A 24,199-nucleotide genomic window follows, 5' to 3' on the forward strand; every position below is an offset into this window, starting at 1 on the left:
TGTTTGGCTTATGACTCTCCACACACTCGCCCTTAATAGGGAGCGAGGCCGGTGCTGTTCCTCCTGAAGTGCACAATGATTTATTTGGTTTTCGTGGTAAACCAAAATAAATCATTTTGGGTCAGGTTGGTCCCTGAACACCACGCTGAGCCTCAGGACCTCACTCCTGTAGGCTGACTCGTCTCCTCCTGAGATGAGACCCACCACAGTGGTGTCGTCGGAAAACTTGACAAAGTGACAGTTTACTTTACTGACTTAACGTGCGGTAAAGATACTAACAAAACATGCAATCAATGCGGGTAAACATATAATAAAACTACAAGCGGTAACCATTTGGCCTTTGGTGTCACACGTTTCCTTTAGGGCACAAAGGCCATTGAGGGAAAAATTAGGGTTGGAGCTTACAAATAATAACTTCACTTTCTGATAAGAAAAACATACGAATGACATGGAAAACAAATGACTTTCTATATCAATAATGTCAAACATTTATATCATCATAGGCCTATGCCTCCTTAGTATTACCGTATATTAAAATGAAATACTTCTATTTTGAATAGTGTTCGGTATGTTTTCTATCTACAACTTCTCCCATTCACAAATCAAAAAATCAGAGCAGAGCAAATTTCAGAGCAGAAGAAACAGCCTTCAAGGGTCAAACTCTGCTCATACATCATTCAGCAGTGCACAGTGAGGCTCCAACATTCAACTGTATGAACAAGCAATACTTTGAAATGCCAAAAGTGTGTGTGTGTGTGTGTGGTGTGTGTGTGTGTGTGTGTGTGTGTGTGTGTGTGTGTGTGTGTGGTGTGTGTGTGTGTGTGTGTGTGGGTGTGTGTGTGTGAAGCTGACAATTGAGCGGCCCAGACCAAGGAGGCAGAGGCAGCACGTCCCAAATATAACCCGGTGTGGGCATTTATTACAGCATGAACACAATACTAGTGATGTTACGTATTGCGCCGAGGCTTCGGAGCGTGTGTCGAGTAATCCCCGAAGCTTTTTGTGAAGCATGTTTCGAGGCTTGTATCGTTTTGGGCCAGTGACGTCATCGATGACAAACGAAGCCTCGCTGCCTGTCGATACCACGTGACTGCTTCAGGAAGCGCTTCAGATCGGTTGAACCGTTGAACCACAACGCTCATAATACCCATGGATGTATAAGAACCATATTACCCCTCCTGTACCCGGGCCCGGTGACACGATGGAATCCAGAGAGCTCAGACCCTCACTCATATAGAGGTCGGAACATGTCATAAGTATCAATGAATAAAAGCATAAATAAAAGTAGGAACAAAAACCTCAATAAATACAGGAATACATATGTTGCAGTGTTTTCAGGGAGCTTTAGTGTGTGTGCTGTGGCTCAGCTGGAAAGCAGTTGACTCATGACCGCAGGGTTCCTGGTTCAACGACTGAACGGTACGTATTTTTTGTTGTTTATAAAAGCTACAGCTAAATGAGATAATGTAGTTAATAAATGTATTCTTTGATATGGTTTAGCCTTTCTCCGGCTACAACATGGTTACGTTTATGAATATTATTAAGGAATACAAATCCCTCTTTGCAATGTGTACCAGCCTCCTTAGGCTTTTCAATCACAATCATTCAACTGGAATAAATACAATATTGTTAACATGAAAATATGATTTAATGTTCGTTGTTTAGAGTTATTCTAAGGCTTTACTCATTGGGAACTCGGTATGAGATCGAGCACACTGTTGAGATGTCCAATCTGCCTGTTTTACACACTTTGACCAGCAGGGGGGTTTGTGTTCAAATGAAGCCCATGATGAAGCCTCATGAGATGAACCCTTTTGCGAACCAATTGGCTGGAAAGCTTCAAAGCTTCATAAGGCTTCATCTCGCCATCACTACACAATACACACAGCCTCAATCCTGCTGCTGCTGTTCACGTGGGCACAGCCTGCAGCCACCAGGATCGCACACACTATACCAGCCTCAAAACAGACAGGGCAACATACCCTAAATACACACACTAATCAGCAATTCGACACAGGTGGGGGGGGGAGGAGACAACACAGGGCACCAGGTGCACACACTCAACAGCCACAGACATGGGGGAAGGGGAACACTTTTAACATGAAACCAGGAAACAGAGACAGACAAACTAGTTACATAAATTACATATATTCCCATGCCATGTTTTTAATGCTATATTACCCGTAACGGAGGCCGAGATCGATGGGCCCAGAGATCACCTCCGTTACAGTGTGTGTGCGCACACGTCCTCATACTGTATCTGTTCAGAAACTGGAGAAAGTTAAACACGAACAAAACACAGACTGTCTGTGTCATGGCGAATGCAGTCGCTGTTGTATCTGTGTCTGTATCATGTTGTTGTGAGTGTTGACGGAGCAGATACAGGTTAGTTTAGGCTTATCGATCCGATCTCCATTAAGAAAAACACATTTTAAAAGGTGTTTCGCCTGCCGTCTGTCTGCAGACTTGTCAAAGCATTAATTCATGGTTTTTATTAACCGTTATCAGTATGTTGTTACTTCGGCATCATTTTGAAACGTGTATTACAGTTAAATCACCGTCAAATATGTTCATCTTGTTGTAGTTGGTTTCTATCCAGCGCCATATAGATAGAAGAGTTGCGACAACAAAAGTCCAAAATGCTTGATCGTCACGTGGTTCAGGGAGACTCAATAGTTCAACCTGATCTCACCAGAATGCGTGACTCCACCACGACTCCTTAACACGAACTTTGTTACATTTACGTGTCGGCACCACGCAAACAACCCCAATGTAAAGTGAATGAGGCTCCTTTGTCGTGGTGCACACACGCATTTCTACAACGTCCCGCAGTGAGCTTTTATTCTATAAAACGTTTTTTAAATCTACTTTATAGCTTGTAGTAACTCACGGGAGGCTTCTTTTATTTTATTTGTATTCATAATTATTTTTATTTTTCGTCAGAATGTAAAAATTACATTAGTTACGAATTTGTGTTTTCAAAAAACAGTGCATTGTGTGTAATGCAACTGTGATTTTTATTAAATTAGTTAGTTCTTAAGGAAGGCCAGAGCTTCAGCTGTGTCAAATAGATTGTTCCCTTCAGTTAACGTTATTTAAAAGATAATGATCATGTCCCCCATTGTATTACGAGCGTCCATTCCCATTGGATAACGGAGAATTTTACACCCGGAAGTAAGTTTTCTCCTTACTGTCGATTGATTTTACAGTGATATCTGAAATACTCATCGACTAAAAAACACCAAATTGTCCTTGTTAATTACACAACATTGATTGGTTTGAATTGTGTGCAATGCTTTTGTATTTTTTCGATTCGGAGAAACAAATGTTTTTTCTGAGTTTTTGGATGGCAGAAGACACTACACTACCCAGAATCCTCAGCTATCGTTTGGGACTACACCATGTGCTTAGCTTGACAAACCCCGTGATCAGTCCTCAAGCTCTGTGATTGGTTGACCTCCAACTGCATTCCATATGAAAAAAAAAAACGTTTCGTCAAAGAGAAAATCATACTTTATTCAGCAGTGCTTGCTTTACTCTTTGAAAGTCATCACATGAATGCATTGTAATAAATGGTTTGGCTGCATTAAATATTACACATCTGTCGTAGTTCTTTATTTATCTACAGAGATCGGGCATCAGAATAGACCGGAAACTATTCTTTTACGGTTCTGTTTTAATTTCACAATAAAGTTAGTAGTAATATTTTGTTTTGATATTATTGTTTTTTATTAACTTCTAGACCGCTGGGTCATGTTAAGACCATCTTTTCTGGGTTGCTGTGGGGTTTTTCCATCGCTATTGTGTTACAAATATCAAAACAATAACAAAATAATATTCGTCGTAAACTAAACCAGAAACAGCAGTATATCTTATTTTGTTAACACTGTAACTTTACAGCTTTTTAACCCAAACCACCTACTGGTTAAAGCACGTTATTGCACGTTAGTAATTGCAATGCAGGAAGATTGTGTTGCTTTTAACGACTGTTTAAAATGCCTTTTTCTTAATGTCTTTCATTTTTGTAAAGCACTTTTGAATGTGTTATATTTTATGAACGCATTTAAATATTAAGAGTACATACAAAATAGTGGGAAAGTAGAAGGGCAATGATATAAATATAGAATAGAAAATATCAAGAAGATACTCAAATGATATCTAGAATAAAACAGTGTAGTGCATGATAGGAGGATGTGCTAACTAATAAGGCTTTATTTAAACATTAAAGAATACTTTAGGTTAAGGTCTTCTTTTAAATAGGAAAACAGCTTTGGGGGTATCTATCTACAGATAAATATTAAGCCTGACAAAGTCTAAATTGCATGGTTTGTTTTGGAACTTGACAATCAACTTTCCTGCAATGTTAACTATGTTGAAGCACTTATTTTAACTGATATTATACACATTAATTATAATCTTATGTATGTAGATAGTATAAGAAATGTGCAGAATACGACAGTGTAATGGTGGAGGTACACACATATTGATAGATGTCTTGTAATGCACTGTTGAGGAACCTGTGACCCAAGTTGTTCATTCATTGCATAACTACACTATTGTGTATATGATATGTCAATAAACCTTTGAACATCTTGAAATCTTGAAAGGGATGTACAAAATAGCAATTATATACAGTCTTTAATGAACTATTAGAGGATAACGAGTAATGAATATGCTTTAAACGGATCTGCAGATAAATATGTAGTCTTCTCAAGCACCAACTATCAAATATCTCGCCTGATTGTTGGCACCTGACAATCACCTTCACTGAATTTCATTCAGGTGTAACTAAAGTCTCATTTAAGGGCTGTTTATATTTCACATCATTAATCCAAATCTGTAAAGTAACTAAAATAAATGTACTGGTGTAAAAATACCAGGTTAACCTTAAAGAAAGCCCTCAGGATTATAAAAGACCACCATCACCCCAGCCACAAACTGTTCTGTCTGCTGCCGTCTGGCAGGCGGTACCACAGCATTCGGACTAAAACCACCAGATACAGAGACAGCTTCATCCCACAGGCTATACGATTATTAAACACCTGAACTTAGAAATAAAATTCATCTGGCTGCTACTTAGAAATTATTTATCTAATATATCATATTCCAATCACTTGTATATAGACTCTTATTGCACTATTTCACTATTTTTTCTGTGTATCTGTTTTATTGCGTAGCACTGTTGGAGGAGCCTGTGACCTAAGGGGGGAGGAGGGGGGTTAGGACACGTTCGATTCCTGTTTTGAATAGTGTGTCCAGGGGCGCCGCCAGGGATTTTGGGCCCCATGAAAATATATCACATTGGGCCCCACCACCAGGCACAGGCCACTTTGTTTATAAATTACCTCGAGGGCCGTACCAAATGTTCTAGCTGTCCGCATACGGCCCGGGGGCCGGAGGTTCCCCACCCCTGCTTTAATATAATAACATTAGTATTAATATCATAACCAAAATGTCGGTGATTAACATTTTGTTTACAGACTGATCACTCAATGCTTCAAACTGTCCATCATCCTAAATAGACTAAAAGCAGTTTTTTGTTTTATATAGATCATTGGCTATGTGGGAAAATACTGTGTTTGAAATGTATAATTTAAATTAGATGTTAGCTTTTTGTTATATATATATATTGTATTCCAGTTTCCCTTCAGATATGTTAAGTGGTATTCAACACAATGCTGCTCACCTCCTTCAGTTTGGAGAAAAGCTGGTTCAGGTTCAGCCTTATGGAGGGACAGGGCTGCTGAGCCTAAAGATGGATCTGTTGGACCTGGCACCAGGGGGGAGGGACAATTGATTTAGTATGAATAGGCGCTAAAAATGTGCCTGCATTTATTAAAGGTAGGTAGGTAGGCCTACTATAGGTAAGAATGGAGAAACCTGCTCAAGTGCGCATGAATTTGAAAGTACACAATCGAAAAAAATCTGCCCCTTCCTTCAGAGTTCCTTACAGAGCCCCTCCTCCAACACACACAAACGCGCACATAACCAATGAGGGCACGAGATGAGTTTGTGCACAGATGGAAGGCTGACAGGCAGGTAGGCCATCCAGTTACTTTAGCCGGGCCGGCTCAGATGATTGGTCGTGCTTTTTACAGCGCCACGGCTTCCACAGATGAATTTTTTGTAATTATTGTCAAAGCATTTAATATATTCATTGCTACCGGATGTTAAGAGCATTCCATGGAATATAACAAAAATGTCTTCTGAAGTGAATTACCTACCATACCTTTAAATGTCAGCTAAAAGAGCAGTGAAGAGCAGTGCATTTGCTTTAGTCCCTCTCTCTTGTCTTTCTCTCCTTTCTCTTCTTTTCTTAGAGCCTGACTTTGTTGGTCGTTGAAACATGGTACAACACACGTATGTATGCTAAGTACTAGCATCCCTCCTGCTTTCACTCTCTGCAAGTGCCGGTGCCGCACCTCGTTTGGAGGCAGGACCAAACCATTACACGTAAATAGAAGGGGTTGTACAGAGGCTTTGGGTAATTAACTTTTGGTAGAAAATAAGTTAAATGAATCGAAAGTTTAGTGAGTAATTTATCAATATAACGTTCTATTAATGTTAATTATTGAGAATTGATGAAAGGTTACTTACATATTTGTTCTTAATGTTCTGAACATTTTGGGGCCCCTGTCAGTCACGGGCCCTTAGAATCGTCCTAACTTTTCACCCCCTTACGGCGCCCCTGAGTGTGTCGATGGGTTTCATTCCATTTCAAAGTCCTTTTTGACACTCTGTGTAAACTTCGCGCACTCCAGCATCCAATCACAGAGGTTGAGGACTGATCACGGGGTTTGTCAAGCTAAGCACATGGTGTAGTCCCAAACGATAGCTGAGGATTCTGGGTAGTGTAGTGTCTTCGGCCATCCTAAAACTCCGAAAAAATATTTGTTTCTCCGAATCGAAGGGGAAAATACAAAAGCATTGTACACAATTCAAACCAATCAATGTTGTGTAATTAACAAGGATAATCTGGTGTTTTTTAGTCGATGAGTAGTGCAGATATCACTGTAAAATCAATCGACAGTAAGGAGAAAACGTACTTCCGGGTGTAAAAGTTCGTGACTCCACCACGCATTGTGGTGTTAAGAAGTCGTGGTGGAGTCACGCATTCTGGTGAGATCAGGTTGTCAGTTTCTCATGCAGCGCGCTCAACAGTCGGCGGGGCTTCAGGTGATTATGCAGCAGCTGATCTGATCTCTCTCGGGTCCGGTTATACTTCACTCGCGTTTATGTCCATATCGATCAGATCCAGCTCTCCTGATCGGCCTTTATAGAGAGCACCGATCAAACTATTAAGAGTGAATATCGGCCGATAATGACCGGCGGCCGATCGATCGGAGCATCCCTAATTAGACATTTTGACCAACAGGTTTTGAATTTACCGGTTTTTAATGAATTTTACCAGATAAAAAACGGTAATTACCGGCTAACAGAAACCCTGATGTGCGACTCTCGGTCCTATGTTGTAAAATATATATTTTTTAAAAATCTCAAAATAATATTTTATTTTTGATTCTCAAAATTACGGGCCAAATATTATTGCTGGCGGGCCAACAATGGCCCGCGGGCCGCCTGTTGCCGACCCATGCCATATACAGTCGCTAGCTGAATGCCCTCCCTCAACTGTGTGTTTGTGTATTCAGCCGGATGTCTACCGGAGGGACTTAGAATAAAGTTGTTATATATAATAGACCTACATATAATGGCTCTGTAAACACTGAATAAAGAACATGTCGAGCTATGTGCTGTATCAGAAACAATGAGCGACATAATGAAGTAATGGTCTGTATTTATTTTGCACACCATTCAAAACCTTCAGCTTATTCTGAACGTGTGATCTGAGGAGGGCAGAATGTGACAGTTGATGAAATATATCTGACATAAAGCTGTAACTAAAGCTATGTTGAACTATGACAGGTGGGTGTCCACATACTTCTGGACAGCTCTATAAGACTATTAGTTGCCTGGTGGAAGTCTCAGGCTGTGTTGTGCTAACAAACATGAGGCAGAATGAAACAGACTCAGTCCAATCAAGTGTGTTTCTTTAATTAAAAAAGACTGTTTAAGTTAAAATGGCAGAAGACGTTGATCATTTCTACACCAACTGTATTTACATGACAAAGACAATGACCATGACCAACTCCTTTTATTAAAGCAACAGTGTTTCAGTGCAGAGTCTCAGAGTCCCGCTGAGCTCCATGATGTGTGACTGGAAGCTGGCATGCTTTCAGCTCGATTCTTCCCATGCCTGAATAAACATATGACACTATTAGTAAATGATTAGTTATGATTTTCTGAAGTTAGAGCAGGCCAACTGATCTTACCTGTTTTTGTTTTTCAAAATTAGCTTTCCAAGTGGTGATTGTGGATTAACACATTTATCCTTATTTGCTGTCAAAATACTGGGAGAGAGAAGAGCCGTGTTAGAACAAGGGAATGCAATGTATTTTGGCTTTATTCAGTTGATTACTCACATGATCTCTGTGCGTGGACAGAAGCTACTGGGCTCATGTATGACTGGCTCTGCCTGTATTTGCTGTTTGTTGATCTTGCCGGCAAACGTAAAACACTTGCACGTATTGGATCTGCTTGCTGGATGCCCTGTGGAAAGAAAAGATCACTTATTATCATGTGGTGCAGGGGATACTGAACAACAAATGGCCCCTGTAGCCATGTGTATTACCGAATGAAAGGGTATGTTAACGGCACTGGTCAGACAAAGTAATAATAATGTCATCTCTTCAGTCAGTCAGCAGACTCAGCCAGGAACATCTAATGATTATTTTAAATAATACTATATTGTGCCATTTGGTTACCATAATGTTCAAAGATCGAAAGACAAACATTTGTTTCCTATAAATAAAATGAAATAATGCGTTAAATATCATATACATAAATGCAATAAAATAATTCTGACTTTGAGAAAAACTATTGAATCTCCTGCGCACAATCATTTTTTTTTTATCTGTAATAATTATAATATAACTTCATTAGTTTGAATCATCCGTTCCCTGTTAATGGTTCGACATTAATAAACATTGACATTTTTGAAATAACACAGACATTCCCAACGTTTCCTTTATTTGTGTTGCAACTATGTAACCCCAAACCCAACTTTAAACAAACTGGTACATTTATGTTTAGCTAACATTTTGAGAAATAAAAGATGCCACACTTAAACATAAATAAATAAATATACAGTTACAATCTGGATGAGCGTGTTAAAACAGTTCAGCTCCTGTACTCAAGTGGGCTGTAAGCTGCATAACATGACACGATATTTACAGAACATGGATCTTCTTACAGTACCTTGTGCAGAGAGGACCAGCAGGCAGGAGAGCAAGGCAGGGAGCGCTGAATGCATGGTGGATGGCTGTACAGAGGTTAAGCTCTTCCTTCAGTGGAGACTCCTGATGCAGTACAGCGCAAGAACAACTGCCTTTTATACTGGCCACACATGACACAATAGTTTGACATCCGACATTACTTTCACTTTCTTTGTCCCTTCCTTTTTCCTCCAAGAAGCCTATTTCCCAGAATCAGAAAGAGAGAACATGTTTGGCTTATGACTCTCCACACACTCGCCCTTAATAGGGAGCGAGGCCGGTGCTGTTCCTCCTGAAGTGCACAATGATTTATTTGGTTTTCGTGGTAAACCAAAATAAATCATTTTGGGTCAGGTTGGTCCCTGAACACCACGCTGAGCCTCAGGACCTCACTCCTGTAGGCTGACTCGTCTCCTCCTGAGATGAGACCCACCACAGTGGTGTCGTCGGAAAACTTGACAATTATGTTTCCGGGTGGGCTGCTGTCGTGCGTGTATGGGTGTATGGCGTCTTCAGTGGATCAGTGTGCTCTGTTGGCAAACTGGTGTGGGTTGAAGGTGGGAAGGAGGCAGGCCTTAATGTGATGTAGCACCAGCCTCTCAAAGCACTTCATAATCACTGGTGCAACAGGACGGCAGTCATTAAGGCCGTCTACTTTCTTTGGAACAGGAATGATAGTGGCTGTTTCAGGCGAGGTGGGATGAAAGCGTGTTTCAGGGAGAGATTACAAATGCTGGTGAAGACCTGTGAGAGCTGGTTGGCACACGCTCTGAGCACCTTCCCGTACTCCATCAGGACCAGCAGCCTTCCTTGGGTTCACTGCTCTTTGCACCCGTCTCACATCATGCTCTTCTACATTGAGCGAGGGGGTGCTAGAGGCTGGTGGGGGCTGGGGTGGTGTGGCTGTGGTGTTTCGAAGCGAGCAAAACAGCAGTTCAGCCCCACTGCCAGTGACAGACTTGAGTCCCCATGTTGACATGTCACAGCCTCTGTAGTTGGTAATGTTCTGAATGCCCTGCCAAGCCTACTTGGGTTGTTGCTTGTGAGGTAACAACCTCACAGGCTCTATCCTCCTTTTGTAGTCTGTCTTGGCTTGTTTAATTCCTCTCTTCAGGTGGGCTCGAGCAGCACTGTAGAGCTCCGCCCCCTGACCTGAAAGGTCACAGGTCTTGAGGAGCAAGAGAACCCGGCCAGTCATCCAGGGTTTCTGGTTCGGGAAAACCTTGAAGCTGTTTTCCACAGTGACATTGTCAATTCCGTATTTGATGTAAGACAGTACCATGTGCATGTTGCCAGGTCCTGGTGTTAAAATACATCCCAATGAGCAACCCAGTCTCACAGCATTTCGTGTTATAGTCACAACATGTAATTATTGATTCGTGTATTGTATAATGTCAGACTTTTTTTGCCGTCTGTGAGGAAAATAAATGGGGCTCAGAGCCTCAGGATACTGAAATCTGTATTTTTTAAATCTTTTTTTCCTTCTAATTTGTTATTCTTTTCTAAATAACACACTGTTATTTACTCACCAATAACACACAATTATCCTTGTTTTTATTTATTTGTTTAATTCTATAATATCGGGCTTTTTTGCCGTCCGTCAGGAACTGAATTTCAAAATAAAGTCACCGGAAACAGACGTGCGAAACACACCCACTGAACTGATTACCCAAGATCCTCAGCTATGGTTGAAGCTCGGTGATAAGATGTTTTAGCCGCAATGCACGTTGGGATATGGTGTTAAATATGAAACAACAGAATTGCGTTGCCAGGCAACAGCTTGGGGTGAAAACAGTATTTCCGGTCTCGAAGTTTGCATCAGAGGTTGTGTTAACCGAATATTTTCCGTCTATGACGGATTTTTTTTAACAATGACGGAAAAATCTGAAAGCAGTCCATCATTTTGACAGATTAGAACAAACTCGGAACAGCGCCAAAGTTTCCCCGCAGCGAGGCTCCGGTGTTATGCCGTGTTATGCAGGGCTGGCCCTAGACTTTTGGGGGCCCTAAGCAAGCTTTGGTTTGCTTTTCTGATAAGTACGTTACTAAAATGATGTAATAATGTGTGTTTGATTGCTTATAAACTTATTCATGTTTACATATGTGCAAATTTCTTCTCACTTTTTCTAGAAAACGAGTCCAATCTTACTGGTTCTTTCTTTTGGGTGGACAGAATTAATATTTATTTTCATTTTGGAAATATAAGAGTACTTTCAAAGGAAACTGGAAATATTTTTTTATTTTTAAGGCCTTTTTAAGGAAGTGTGCATCTGATTTAACAGCACATTTGGAAAAAGAAAAGTCCTCAGTAAAGACATATTGCAGCATAACTTTGATTAAAGGGATGTGAAAGTGAAACAAACAAAGTGAAGGGAAAGCTCCAGCCGAATGTTGGTGACTCTTAAAGACAAAGAGTCACGACCGTATAAGTCCAACTTGGGAATGGTAGTGTACGTCTTAGACACTTGAATGGACATTAGCCCATTCTCAATGTCCTCACTCACTGACACAGCTTGTTGACTGAGGGAGGTACCCACAATTCATAGTATTCTGACGTTAAAACTAGGGCCGGGACTTTAACGCGTTAATTAAGATTAATTAATTACGCAAAAATTAACGTGTTAAAAAAATTAACGCATTTTAATCGCACTTATTTTTGCACAGCGGAACGTTTCTCACTGGATGAGTTTCAGGCGTACCGATTATACTGGAGCACCAACTAACGTTCATGACTTCAGCATGGGACTTCAAACAACAACAAACCACGGTGAACAATAGTCAAACATGAACGAACAAGCTGATGAGACCGCTTTGGTCGGCTCCGTGGATGGGACATTTTGTTTTAAAAAACGGACGGATGGAAGCGTCGATAAGAGCACGGTTGTGTGCAAATTATGCAAAAAATAATTTGCATATCACCGCAGCACATCAAGCCTAAAGTATCACCTAAATGCAAAGCATGTAGCAGCTAGCATGTAGCAGTTAGCCCGACTCCGAGTGCAAGGAACCACAACCTGACCCAACCCACACTCAACCAGATGACTGGTTTCAGGGCCAGGATAAGTAAGTCCACGTCTGAGAGAATAACCAGCTCACTGGATTGCACTCGAGGGCTCGACATTAAGGACTGCCCGATGGCCCGGGGCCATCTAGTATTTAGCTCGGGCAATGAAGCCTCACCTGCTGGTTGCCCGATCGGGCAATCTATTATGCCAGTATCATGCAGCTCGCGGATCCAGTAATGAGTGACCCGACAGTAAAACTAAACATATCTATAACTAGTTTAGGTAGTTTGAGAGGTAATTAAAATAGCTACGTGTGATATTCTAACCTGAAGTGTGTGTTTTGTTCCGCTCACCGCTGCATGTGGTTACAGTAGGGCCTGGCTCATTTCGTGGCATCTGCAGGCAGTGGCAAGTCCTTCCGGCATATGCCACAGAGGCCGCTACTCTGTGGTAGCAGTGGCAAGTCCTTCCGGCATATGCCACAGAGGCCGCTACTCTGTGGTAGCTGTGGCAAGTACTTCCGGCATTTGCCACAGATGCCACAACTTGCCGAGGCATCTGCCGCTGCTCAACGGGAGTTGCCACAAGATGCCAGAGTAAGAGAACGTTTACGGTAGCTGCCACTCACCTTCCGTGGCAAATGCTGCTATTTAAACCCGTATTTATCGTGTAAAATGTCGCTGTTTTGGCATGACTTTATCGAACTGATCTGTACACAGGACTGATGATCTGTACACAGGGTTGGGTTGTAACGGACAGTGTTGGGAAAGTTCACTTTCTACATGAACTAGTTCAGTTCACAGTTCACACATTTTAAAATGAACTAGTTCAGTTCATAGTTCATAATTCAAAATGTTGAACTAAAGTTCATGGTTTCAAAAATGAACTAATTTATAGTTCATAGTTCTTTTTTCAATAAGTTGCTGCGAGCTATTATTTGTCTCCTGTACGATGTTAATGGACCATTTCAATGTTTACAATATCCTCAGAGGGCCGTACAAGTTATTGACCTCTGCTTAAAAAAACTAAAATCACAACTCATTCATTTCATTCTGTGCAAAGAAAAAGCAACCTCCTAATCCAGATATCTCACCATGACTCGCGTATGCATGCATGTGCAGGGTGTGGCGTGACAGAAAGATATGGACACAAGATGTGTGCAAATGTATTTAGTTTCCTATCCATGTGAACATGGTTTAAGTGGGGGGGGACCTAACCTCCTCTAGGGGGGTCCGGAGGGCATGCTCCCCTGGGAAGATTTTTTTTTAAATTAAAAGCATCAATCTGGTGCACTTTGAGAGCAACATTAGGAGATCTATGGACACATCTCTCAACACCCAAACACAACTGTAAACAGATTTTCTTTTAATTTATGGATATTTGACAAATCACTCCCCTTTCAAACTGTAGGCCTATTCTTCTTTATTAATACCTGTCATATAGTATTTTATACCTGTTTACTTTATTCTCTTATTTTTTTGATAACTATAATGATCATATAAAGATGTGCCTTTACCTCACTGGTTGTAAACAAAGCTTCTTATATTCGTTAGCATAGCTAGCTAACCAGATGCTAATGATAACAACACAGTTATTGACTGTCTGATCAGTATGACAGATGAGCAGATCGCCACTGGGCTTTCAACTAAAGACACAGACACGCAGGAACTGCGGCATGTGTATGGACTTATCGGTACTGCAATTTCTGAAGTGCTGGAGTGGCGTTCTGGTGCTCTCCGTCAGAACTGCACCCCTGTCAGTCGAGACATATACCACGTGATGACACGTTAGGCTCGTGTTGTGTTCAAGGACCCTAACCTTGGCCAGGAAAAACAGGCACTCGCTTGTTTAATTTTTTTGCGGTCTAGATTTCTTTCATTTTTTATTTTTTGCGTGTGTTTATAAATTACCTCGAGAGCCGTACCAAATTGTCTCGCGGGCCGTATACGGCCCGGAGGCCGGAGGTTCCCCACCCCTGCCGTAGAGTCTCACTCTGAGCGAGTGCTGCTGCAGCTGCTCTCGGCTTCGTCCATACTTCATTCAATGCTCGCCGGTTCCGCGGTTCCACATTGTTTCTTGTGAGGAGTCTGATATATTTAGTATATTTATATTTTAGTGCGACAGCCAGGGGTGACAGGCGCGTACGCGTCACAGGCAGCTTGCTGTTGCCAGATTGGGTGGTTTTCCGCATTATTTTGAAGCCTGTTTACGGTGTGTTTTAACTGGGTTTTCGGCTGAAAGGCATATGAAATCTGGCACACTTTTGAACGCCGTTATAATACAGTGCTGAGAATGAACGCACTTTTGAACGCCGTTATACAGTGCTGATAATGAACGCGTTCTCAATTACGTTCATCTAGCGGAAATACAGTACGTTCAGTTCACGTTCGCCCAAAATATGAACGCGTTCATGAACGATCGTTCATTGAACGCGTTCAGGTACATCACTGGTAACGGAATACATGTAACGGCGTTCAAAGTTTCCTCACAAAATGTATCCTAATATTCATTACCGGCAGAACTGTGTGCACACATGGATGTATAATAAGAGTGTGCACAGCGCAGCAGCATGTCTGTGAGGCCCCGCCCCCGCACGCAGATGAGAGAGAGATCTCTTTTTAAATATATTGAAAGTTAAAAACGGAGATGGTTCGATAAAACGTGCAAGATAACATTTATAGCAATTCTTTATTGTCGAAATGATGACATTTCATAACGGGATAACATCAAAGTGAATGGCCTGCTGCTGCTGAAGGCATGGGGCAAATATAAGTCCTTTGGCTAATTTATAAAGTAAACCTTAGCATCTCACTAGCAGCAGTGGCAACTGCAATCAGTTACAGCTGCCCTAAGTCTGTAGCCAATTCTAATAACACCAGTGTACACGTTGCTGTGTCAATACAGATATTTATTTGTTAATTATTTGTCTTTACTAGTCATAGGCTACACCTGGTTTATCGTAGCAAGCAGTGGAAACTCCCCTCAAGAAGCGACAATTGCCAAGGGCGTTGCAACCATCACTTGCCAATATTTCATCATAAATACAGCACGTTTGTTTATTTTAGCAAACCATGCTCCAAGTAAAATTGAATAGAAATGATAATGTATAATGTTTTTGAAAAACAGAGATCGCACATCAGTCCTGTGTACAGATCAGTTCGATAAAGTCATGCCTAAACAGCGACATTTTACACGATAAATACGGGTTTAAATAGCAGCATTTGCCACGGAAGGCGAGTGGCAGCTACAGTAAACCTTCTCTTACTCTGGCATCTTGTGGCAACTCCCGTTGAGCAGCGTCAGATGCCTCGGCAAGTTGTGGCATCTGTGGCATATGCCGGAAGGACTTGCCACAGCTACCACAGAGTAGCGGCCTCTGTGGCATATGCCGGAAGGACTTGCCACTGCTACCACAGAGTAGCGGCCTCTGTGGCATATGCCGGAAGGACTTGCCACTGCCTGCAGATGCCACGAAATGCGCTTGCTGTCTCTCTGTGGTTATGCAGACCTGCGTGTCGAGTCTCGACTCGTCAGCAGCAGCTGATCTCTCTCTCCCGTCAGATTCAGTCTAGAGAATGCACCAGACAGCATCTAAGACCTGCAAAAATCAAAATTTTCTAGGGGGACCGAGGCCCCCAAACCCTTCGTGCCATTTCGTCCGCGTGCATTTTTCAGGGCAATCTCTATTGGGCTCAGGGCCATCTGTAAATGAGCTTAGATGGCCCACAGGGCCATCTCCCAAAATCCTTAATGTCACGCACTTGGACTGTAGACCACTTGGAGTAAAATCCATGTGAAAATTGCTTCTCACTGTTCTCAGGTCAAATATGTATATTTGATTAAAAATGCGATTAATTTCGATTAATTAATTACAAAGCCTCTAATTAATTAGATTACTTTTTTTAATCGAGTCCCGGCTCTAGTTAAAACACATTACTGATGGAATTTGAGCAAATAAGAGGAGTTCATATAGGTGTTCAGCCTGTCATATATAACTTGCACTGAAACATTAATGTTATGGACTTGAAATTGAACATGAAAAAACTCTGAGGAATGCATTAACAAATACATATTACAAAGCTAATTTATTCATCAACAATTTATTAAGTTTGCTGTTTTGATGAACTAAATGGATTATTTGACATTGACCTCTCGCTTCTCTGTAAGGCGAGAGCTTGGTAGATGTGATGTCAGTCGGGACCGAGAGCCCGAGGACACAAACAGACAAACATATGCTGCATGAAATAATACAATATGAACAATTGATCCTGGAACACTTCTAGACCAGGACAGCTTAGAATATAAACATTATCTGAAAAGAAATGAATTTAAAATGAGCTGGTGTTCTGTCAACACGAGCCACCAATCCCCTCACTGGGCATCTGCTGAACATGACGGTGCTGTAACGCCAAACCATGACCTCAAGGCTGGTATTCAGCAGGTTTACTGGGAAGGAGCTGCAGTCAGCAGGCGGTCATTCTCCTTTCACGTTATATAATCATTTAATCATAATCATTTGATCCCTTGTTAACATAAACATGTTGATTAAGTGTCACCTGTTGCCGACTTTCATAGAACAAAAAGATCAGTCAATTTGGGCTACATTGCTGCTTGCACCTGATATAAATATGATAACAAGTATTGGCTAATTGTTCACTTTAATTATGATTATGGCTCAGGAATACCCACCCTGTGTCTGAGGTCCAGTCGTCTCTCAGGGGGAGCAGCGATGGCCCAGAGCAACACATGGAAACAACACACAGAAATACAGCAGCAACAGGAAGTAGCACAGGGACTGGTGTTATGAGTCATTGTGCATTTTAGGAAGTGTTGTCTTTGTGTTCTGTTGGACTAACCGTTATTCATTTGTGACTTTTTTTTGTTTTTATACAAATGTGCGATTGAGGTGGTTGCTCCTCAGGTTTCAGTGCAGACACGCCTCCGTAACACACCTTCCCTCACGTGGCACACCCTGTGAGCTCGCCTAACCTTTCTGGAATGTGTTGGCCGTATTCATGAATGGGAGGGAACATCATAAAACAAAGACAAGACTCACTTCAGAAACATTTCAACCATTTGCTGTGTTTTTTTTTTACTGCAAGCAAGAACCCAGGTAAGAGCTATTTGAGCTTATTGGAGCGTGATTTAGCTTTTCAGAATCATGTAGAAACGAGACTCATCACCACAACTAAAGACTTTTCGTTTTTTGAGCTTGTGATTATGCTTTTTTAGCTAGTATGGTGTTGTGGGTCTGTCACCTTAACCAACTCTAAGTGCGACTGTTTTAAAACCTAAATGATGTCTTTTTAATTCTCTTTTTACAAGCCAGAATTCCACATGTGCCGGTGCACACTTATTTGCACCAGCACATTGGAAAGTCGGATGTGTAGTCTCAATGCTAAAAATGCTACAATGCTCTATGCTAATCAGCTATTTTGTATTCAATTCAACTTGTCTTCGTATATTCATGAGCTACAAACCTAAACAACATGGGACCACGGCAGACTGATGTCCAAAGCAGACACACATCTCAGGGGAGTCTTCACACAAGAGGGTTGTTGGTTGGTCTTTGTTTTTGTCATGTGAAACTGGTTTTACATGCTTTTATCGTCAACTATCTAAAACCTGTTGGACAACTCTTGTGGATACAAATGAACCGGTCTTCTTTTATGGTGGATCCCAGAACCTTGGTTGTGACACATTGACATCACTGCAGCCCATGCTTTTTAAAACATTTAAACACATTGCTGTTGGCACATATACTTTAGAAATGTTTATGTGAGCATGTAACGGTATTGGAATACCCCGGTGTCACAGATGGAAGACAGAAAAGCTGCCGGGCCCTCCAGAGCTGCCAGGCGGGGACGCTGGTGGCGTCTGAGACAGCGCTGGAGGATGGTGGGGGTGTTTGAGATCAACCCAGAGCATGAGTTCTACCAACTGACATCCATGATGAAAGAAGGCATGCGTTCTTCAGTGCAGACCACGGGGGACACATCAGGCCAGGTGAGGAGCCGTCTGGTTTCAGGCCCCAAACATGACACTTGGGAGATGTAAATTCACTCAGGAAAACCTTTTGCACAGGACACACCTGCAGCTGAACAATTCGCGGCAGAGGAAACTCAAACTCATGAGGTGAGTCGGCATTTTTTAAAGCTTTATCGAGTTTCCATATTTTCATAATGTTCTCGTTTATTCGGAGTTTCAGTTGCTCCTTCTAAGAATATCTCTCAACCGTCTCGAACACTATGCCATTACCCAGACTCCTCCTTGCCTTGCAGGGTTTTCAGATGCAGACGTTTGCAGCATCAGTGTTTGCTCAACAGAGGCGTTGTCTGGACATCACAGAGGAGGAGTACACGACCTCCCTCTGCTCGGACCGATGCTACCTCCAGTTTGTCAGTAACTCCAAGAGCAAGGCGGATTTCTTTGTCACGTAAGTGTAATCTTCTATTACACAGTCTCTCTTTATCTCATCCTAACACCCTTGTCTTCAAGTACAAGAGCATGCACATAAATAAACTCACATATGTCTCAATTATAGCCCAGTATGCCGTTACATTGATTCACGTCCACCAGAGGGGAGTGGGGGGGGAAGTACTAGATCTTGTACTTGAGTGAAAGTAGAAGTACCAGAGTGTAGGAATACTCTTTAACAATTAAAAGTCCTGCAATCAAAATGTTACTCAAGTAAAATAAAAGTATTCTCATCAAAATAAAGTGAAAGTCGCGACATTAAAAGTAGTCGTTGTGCAGATTGGTCCATTTCAGAATAATATATATGATGTGTTTTATAAATAATGATGCATTTAAGTGTTATCAAAGCTGGTAAAGGTGCAGCTAGTTTGAATGACTTAGTTTAAATTGTACTACAGTACTTTGGTAAATGTACTTAGTTACTTCCGACCTCTGCTGCCAAAGTCTAGCCTTGAGCCAGGTGGAGAGGGTTAGGGTTGTGAGAGGGCTGTTTGTGAATGTTGTCAATCTGGGTTGTTCTGTGTGCGATTCCTCAAAAACATGGAAGGCCTGCGCCAGAACATTTCAATAGAAAATAAATATAGATGGATAAATAGATAAATACAATTGTGGAGGCAAGAAGCACCTTCCTTTTTTTAAATGTTCCTACATGGCACCACCTCTGAGCAACTGATCTAGTCCGCACTAAAAAGCTGATCCAAAGGATTCCAAGTATATTCTTTAAGATTTGTAAAATAGGAGCCAACTCGACTGATTTTCAATTTGTATTAGTTAGAAGTGTCATTGTTTCGGCCATGTTTCCTGTTTGCTGGGAGTTTTACTTAAGATAAAACAAGATGGACGTTTATTGATCCCCCTAATTCAGGAGTCATAGCAGCAACAGAACAAGAGAGAAACACAGATAATACACAATACACATGACACGGGCATAATAAGAGGCCAGTATGTACAAATGTACCAGTATGAATAGAAATAACAAACATAACGAGTTACACTCTGATCCGGTGAATGTACATATAGATATGTGAGCACGGTTAAATCTACACAATCGCTTTCACATATAGCCATGTAACAAAATAATCTACTGGTCTTGCCGAAAATAACAAATGCCTCGGTGAAATATGTTGGCGAGAACATGATTTATGTCAGTGTGACTCAAATGTGAAGGTTGACTGATCGCTCCCCAGCTGGGTCAAGGTGATCGCAAGAATTTAAAGGTGTAGTCACTGGAGTAGAAGTAGTCTGGGGTTTTTGCACAATCATCCAATATTAACGTTGGGTTCTTGCCTGGTGATAAGGTTGTTCTTGGCTTCAGGAATGATAAGAGATTCTTCTTGAAGACCCAGAGCAAGCGCGAGGTCAGCTTCCTGCTGTCCAACCTGCAGGCATACATGGCCCATCTGGAGAAATACCCTCACTCACTGATGGTGAAGTTTCTGGGTAAGAGAAGCGCAGGTCAATGCTGCAGTGGGACGTTTTCATCTGGAGATATCACTGTGTTCACACGTGTCTGCAGAGCCCTCCACTTTTGAATGTCATTCACTGTATATTGCCATATTTTCATTGTCCCAAGTGTCTTTGTATCCTTTTTCAAATGCTAAATCATCAATCATAAAAATACTATTTTTTATTATCCTTATATATTTCTTTTTTACCTATTATTGCAACTTATGTTCTTGTTTGTTTATGTTCGCACCACCAGATACCAAGGATGTGTAAACGTCTGGCATAAGCTTGATTCTGATTCATATGATTTAATAATATCATATGGTCCTTTACAGGTGTCCACAGGATTGTTATCCCTAATCAAATAAAGGTATTTCATCAACATAATAACCAGTGGGTCATTATTTAAACTACTTGCTTACGGTAGAAGACAGTGTTTACAACACAGTGTCCTGTCTGCTCTCCAGAAATACTTTATTGTGATGCAGAGTGTGTTTTACCCTGACGACAGGATCAATATCAGGTACCGCTTCCAGGTTTTACCAAGTTTTCTACATGGATTTCTGATATATTTTATGGGTGTATGAACGCTGTGATTTTTCGGTTTCATAGATATGATATAAAAGGCTGTGAAGTGGGGAGAAGGTCTAACCCTGACACAGGCGGGAAACAAATAATAAAAGTGTTGAAGGACAATAACTTTGAAGGGCAAACCATTGCATTTGGTAAGTGCACTTAATTACTCTTCTAATTGATGATGATGATGATGATGATGATGATGATGATGATGATGATGATGATGATGATGAGCTATTTCAGTATCTTTTAGCAGCAAAACAAAAGTGAAACACATTGTGTAAGGGCACGCTAAATTAATGCTGCTGTAGGTCAAGAGAAATCCTGGTTTGCCCATCAAGTGAAAGTGGACGCTGCCTTCCTTCAAGAGCTCAATGTGCTGGACTACAGTCTGCTGCTGGCCCAGCAGCCTCTGCACAGAGACGAGCTGGACGGGAAGCACTCATTGGCTAACCTCGTTATTCGCACCACAAAGTATGTCTCCTGAGCAAGTCCAAACCAAATGCTGTGCATTACATTAGGCGCTTTCACACCGCAGTACTTTTCCCTCAAAGGTTCATGAGAACTTAGTTCATGAGAACTCTTTAGTTCGCATGAACTAAGTACAGATCGCGTTCACACCAGAAAAAGTCCCTGGGGGTGGATTAGGCAAATGAAGCCGCTGACGTCACTTCTTCTTCTTCTGCTTTGGGTTTACTGGCAGGCTGCAACCCACTTCACGGCGTATACTGCTGCCCAAAGTCCCCCGGCCGAGAAGTACTGCGGCGTGAATGCGCCTATTGTGTCTTATTTTTAGAGATGCAACCTTTTATAACCTCTATTGTTTTCTGTCCTTCCTAAAGGTCTTTGGACTTAGAGGATGGTCCCACAGGTTCAGACCCGCCCACCGTATCTTTACTGAAGGAGACCCTGGGTGAGGAGGGGTCAGTCCAGCCCCAGGCAGCAGCTGGGGAAGGGATCCCCCTCCAGGAGAAAGAAACCAGGTCTGACTCTGAACTGCAGGAGTTCCATGAACATCATCGTCGGCTTCTGCCCAACTGCAAAAATAGCAATCATGTGATTGACGGGCCAGAACAACGCTACTTTGTGGGCATTATAGACATCTTCACCGTCTATGGCTGGAAGAAAAGACTGGAGAACATGTGGAAAAGCCTCCGATACCCAGGCAGGGCCTTTTCCACAGTCAGCCCTGCCAAATACTCAGGCAGATTCTGCCAGTGGATTCAGGACCACTCTCAGTGACACAATGCCATGGCAGCTCTGCAGAGTTTCTCTCAATACGAACCCACTTGTCTCCTCAAATGCTACTTCAATTGTAGCCCTGACCACCTTTTGTTTTTTGCATAAACAAATAATTTTGTTCCCTAAACTTTCAAAAGCAAGAACTTTTGTTGCATTTTGTTTTGTTTCAATTTGTAACAATAACTGAGTGTCTAAACTGCGACCACAACCCAGAACAAATTGTTGTCCCGGGAAACGTAACTGGGTATGCAGTTTAGTTGTAGCAGTTTGTTGTTAACATCATTTTGTAGGAGGAGTAGTTGATCAGAGCACAGAGATCGGGGTACGGCAGTGAAAAGGGAATGTTTGTGTATTGGCTGCATGGGCCAGTCTGATAGACTTTTAATAGTGTGTGCACTCAGGGGCCTTTCCAACCAACTCCAGCTGGTGTTATGAAGTGCCTGAAGAGTCTGATCCTGCTCCTGTCCTTCATTATGGAGTCAGCATATCTTCCATTTCCCTGAACCATTCAGAGGGAAACCTTCTGGGCCCTCTGCATTATTTTGTTTTAATTCAATTTTTTAAAATTCCTTATCCATAATTAGATTTTTTTTGTCCCTCACCATTTAAATGTAATCACATCAAAAATACTTATAGGTTTTGTCTATTTGAGTGTTTGCATATCCATTTTATAAAAGGTTACAGATAGCCACATGCTAGCTGTGTTTGAAACTTGTGTTAGGGTCCTTTATTTTATAAATTGTGTTTTGTGCCTGTTGCTTTTTTGATCTGTTTGCAAGATTTCCCTCCTGTTTCATTATATCTTTGTTTTAAAAATAATGTAATTTAAGAGAAATTCATTCAGATAGTGCTTGGTAATTTTCCATTTTTGTTTGTTGATTAAAACATTTGTCATGTATACGTTCGAGTGTGAAGCTGCTTCAGTTTTTGTTCTCTCTGCCTTTTAAATTTTGAACAATAGCCTATTACTTTTTATCTAAGGACAGCTGTGCATGCATCCCATCAACAGGGACACTTATCCTTATTGTACGGATGACCTTTGTTATCTGGCTTAAATTGCTCCCTCATTTAGTTAAGAAACCTCGAGTTCAGTACCAAGACCGTTTTTTTTTTCTTTGAAGTCCAAGTATGAAGTCCATGGAGCCCGCAGTATGATCCGATAGATCCATGGTCCTAATACATCTATTTTTACAGTGTACACATCTCTTTGAATATTTAAAGAAAGCCTTGAGTATACAGAATGAGGATGTGAGAAAAATATGTAACCTCTCCTTGTCGGATTTAGGTCACTCCACAGATCTCCCATCATTTCCCCCCCCTGGGGAGAGAGGTTTTAATGTATTCAGATCTGGGTTGAAATCTCCCCCCAAAAAATAGGATTCCTTGAGAATTTATATTATTCATTTAAAAACGTATTTTTAACACTTCCATTCATATCCCGGAGAAACCCATTCTGAAGGGAACCTAAGACACCCTGTACAAGTACAGGTGTCCCATCTTTATCCTTTATCTCATCGTTCAACATTTGGACTGAGGTTGTTCCCCCCTCCTTCCCTTCCTCTGGGTCAGCAAGTACAATCTGTCTGGAGCCACAAAACATGTTTGATAGCACAGCTTATGACGTTTTATGTATAGATATGTACAAAAACTATAAATGATTGTGTTTATAAAATAAAGAACAACAATAAAGAGAACTGCTTCTACATGTTGGGTATGTTAACCTGTTAAGACAAAGCAAATCACCAAACCCGTTTGAAAAACAAAAAACTAGACCACCTTGAAATTAAAAAAATGTAAATAAGTCACTCCACGGAGAATTAAACTCTCTATTGGCGCGTTTCCACTGCAGGCCTCGCTCGGTTTGGTTAGGCCTTATTAGGCCCGGCTCACTTTAATGCTGCGCTTCCATTACAGTTTAGGAACTGGGGCAGTTACTATAGTAACGCAGTGTAGGCGGAGCCGTGACGTCATCTTCAATGAGAGCCCCAGAAAAACAATACAGCCGTTAGCTCTTAGCACTCAGAGCTCACAGCTCCTCATATCTGTTCAGAAACTAGACAAAAGTTAAACAAGTACAAACCGCAGACTGCCTGTGTCATGGCGAATACAGTCGCTGCTTTA

General features: G+C 41.5%; 2 protein-coding genes across 4 annotated transcripts; one reads left to right on the forward strand and one right to left on the reverse strand.

Moving 5' to 3' along the window:
* Positions 1 to 1,201: 1,201 nt before the first annotated feature.
* Positions 1,202 to 22,926, forward strand: LOC117451983 (phosphatidylinositol 4-phosphate 5-kinase-like protein 1). 3 transcript variants are annotated; one of them, XM_071204246.1, is made up of 11 exons: positions 1,202 to 1,239; positions 1,330 to 1,419; positions 18,155 to 18,343; positions 18,422 to 18,472; positions 18,619 to 18,773; positions 20,130 to 20,254; positions 20,596 to 20,630; positions 20,728 to 20,783; positions 20,873 to 20,985; positions 21,148 to 21,310; positions 21,679 to 22,926. In XM_071204246.1, the coding sequence occupies exons 3-11, from the start codon at positions 18,155 to 18,157 to the stop codon at positions 22,076 to 22,078; spliced, it is 1,287 nt and encodes a 428-aa protein (XP_071060347.1). In that variant the 5' UTR covers positions 1,202 to 1,239; positions 1,330 to 1,419; the 3' UTR covers positions 22,079 to 22,926. The 3 variants fall into 3 exon arrangements, with proteins under 3 accessions (XP_071060347.1, XP_033946271.1, XP_033946272.1); XM_034090380.1 differs by lacking the exons at positions 1,202 to 1,239; positions 1,330 to 1,419 and adding an exon at positions 17,239 to 17,450; XM_034090381.1 differs by lacking the exons at positions 1,202 to 1,239; positions 1,330 to 1,419 and adding an exon at positions 17,239 to 17,450 and having other exon boundaries at positions 21,205 to 21,310.
* LOC139434386 (C-X-C motif chemokine 10-like) lies at positions 8,032 to 9,450 on the reverse strand. The gene is made up of 4 exons (XM_071204245.1): positions 9,316 to 9,450; positions 8,481 to 8,607; positions 8,331 to 8,408; positions 8,032 to 8,254 (listed from the first exon to the last, which is right to left on the reverse strand). The coding sequence occupies exons 1-4, from the start codon at positions 9,368 to 9,370 to the stop codon at positions 8,185 to 8,187; spliced, it is 330 nt and encodes a 109-aa protein (XP_071060346.1). The 5' UTR covers positions 9,371 to 9,450; the 3' UTR covers positions 8,032 to 8,184.
* Positions 22,927 to 24,199: the final 1,273 nt, after the last annotated feature.

This window comes from Pseudochaenichthys georgianus, chromosome 9 (genome assembly GCF_902827115.2).
Source record: "Pseudochaenichthys georgianus chromosome 9, fPseGeo1.2, whole genome shotgun sequence".
Taxonomy (NCBI): Eukaryota; Metazoa; Chordata; class Actinopteri; order Perciformes; family Channichthyidae; genus Pseudochaenichthys; species Pseudochaenichthys georgianus.

What these genes read in the sequence shown, in the direction of transcription:
- LOC139434386 (XM_071204245.1), bottom strand. Translation starts at nt 9,370, where the DNA reads ATGCATTCAGCGCTCCCTGCCTTGCTCTCCTGCCTGCTGGTCCTCTCT. An exon ending in GCTGGTCCTCTCTGCACAAG is followed by an intron (nt 8,608 to 9,315) that starts GTACTGTAAGAA and finishes TTCTTTCCACAG; the next exon opens with GGCATCCAGCAAGCAGATCC. An exon ending in TGTCCACGCACAGAGATCAT is followed by an intron (nt 8,409 to 8,480) that starts GTGAGTAATCAA and finishes TCTCTCTCCCAG; the next exon opens with TATTTTGACAGCAAATAAGG.
- LOC117451983 (XM_071204246.1), top strand. Translation starts at nt 18,155, where the DNA reads ATGGAAGACAGAAAAGCTGCCGGGCCCTCCAGAGCTGCCAGGCGGGGA. An exon ending in ACTGATGGTGAAGTTTCTGG is followed by an intron (nt 20,255 to 20,595) that starts GTAAGAGAAGCG and finishes GGTCCTTTACAG; the next exon opens with GTGTCCACAGGATTGTTATC. An exon ending in GACGACAGGATCAATATCAG is followed by an intron (nt 20,784 to 20,872) that starts GTACCGCTTCCA and finishes TCGGTTTCATAG; the next exon opens with ATATGATATAAAAGGCTGTG.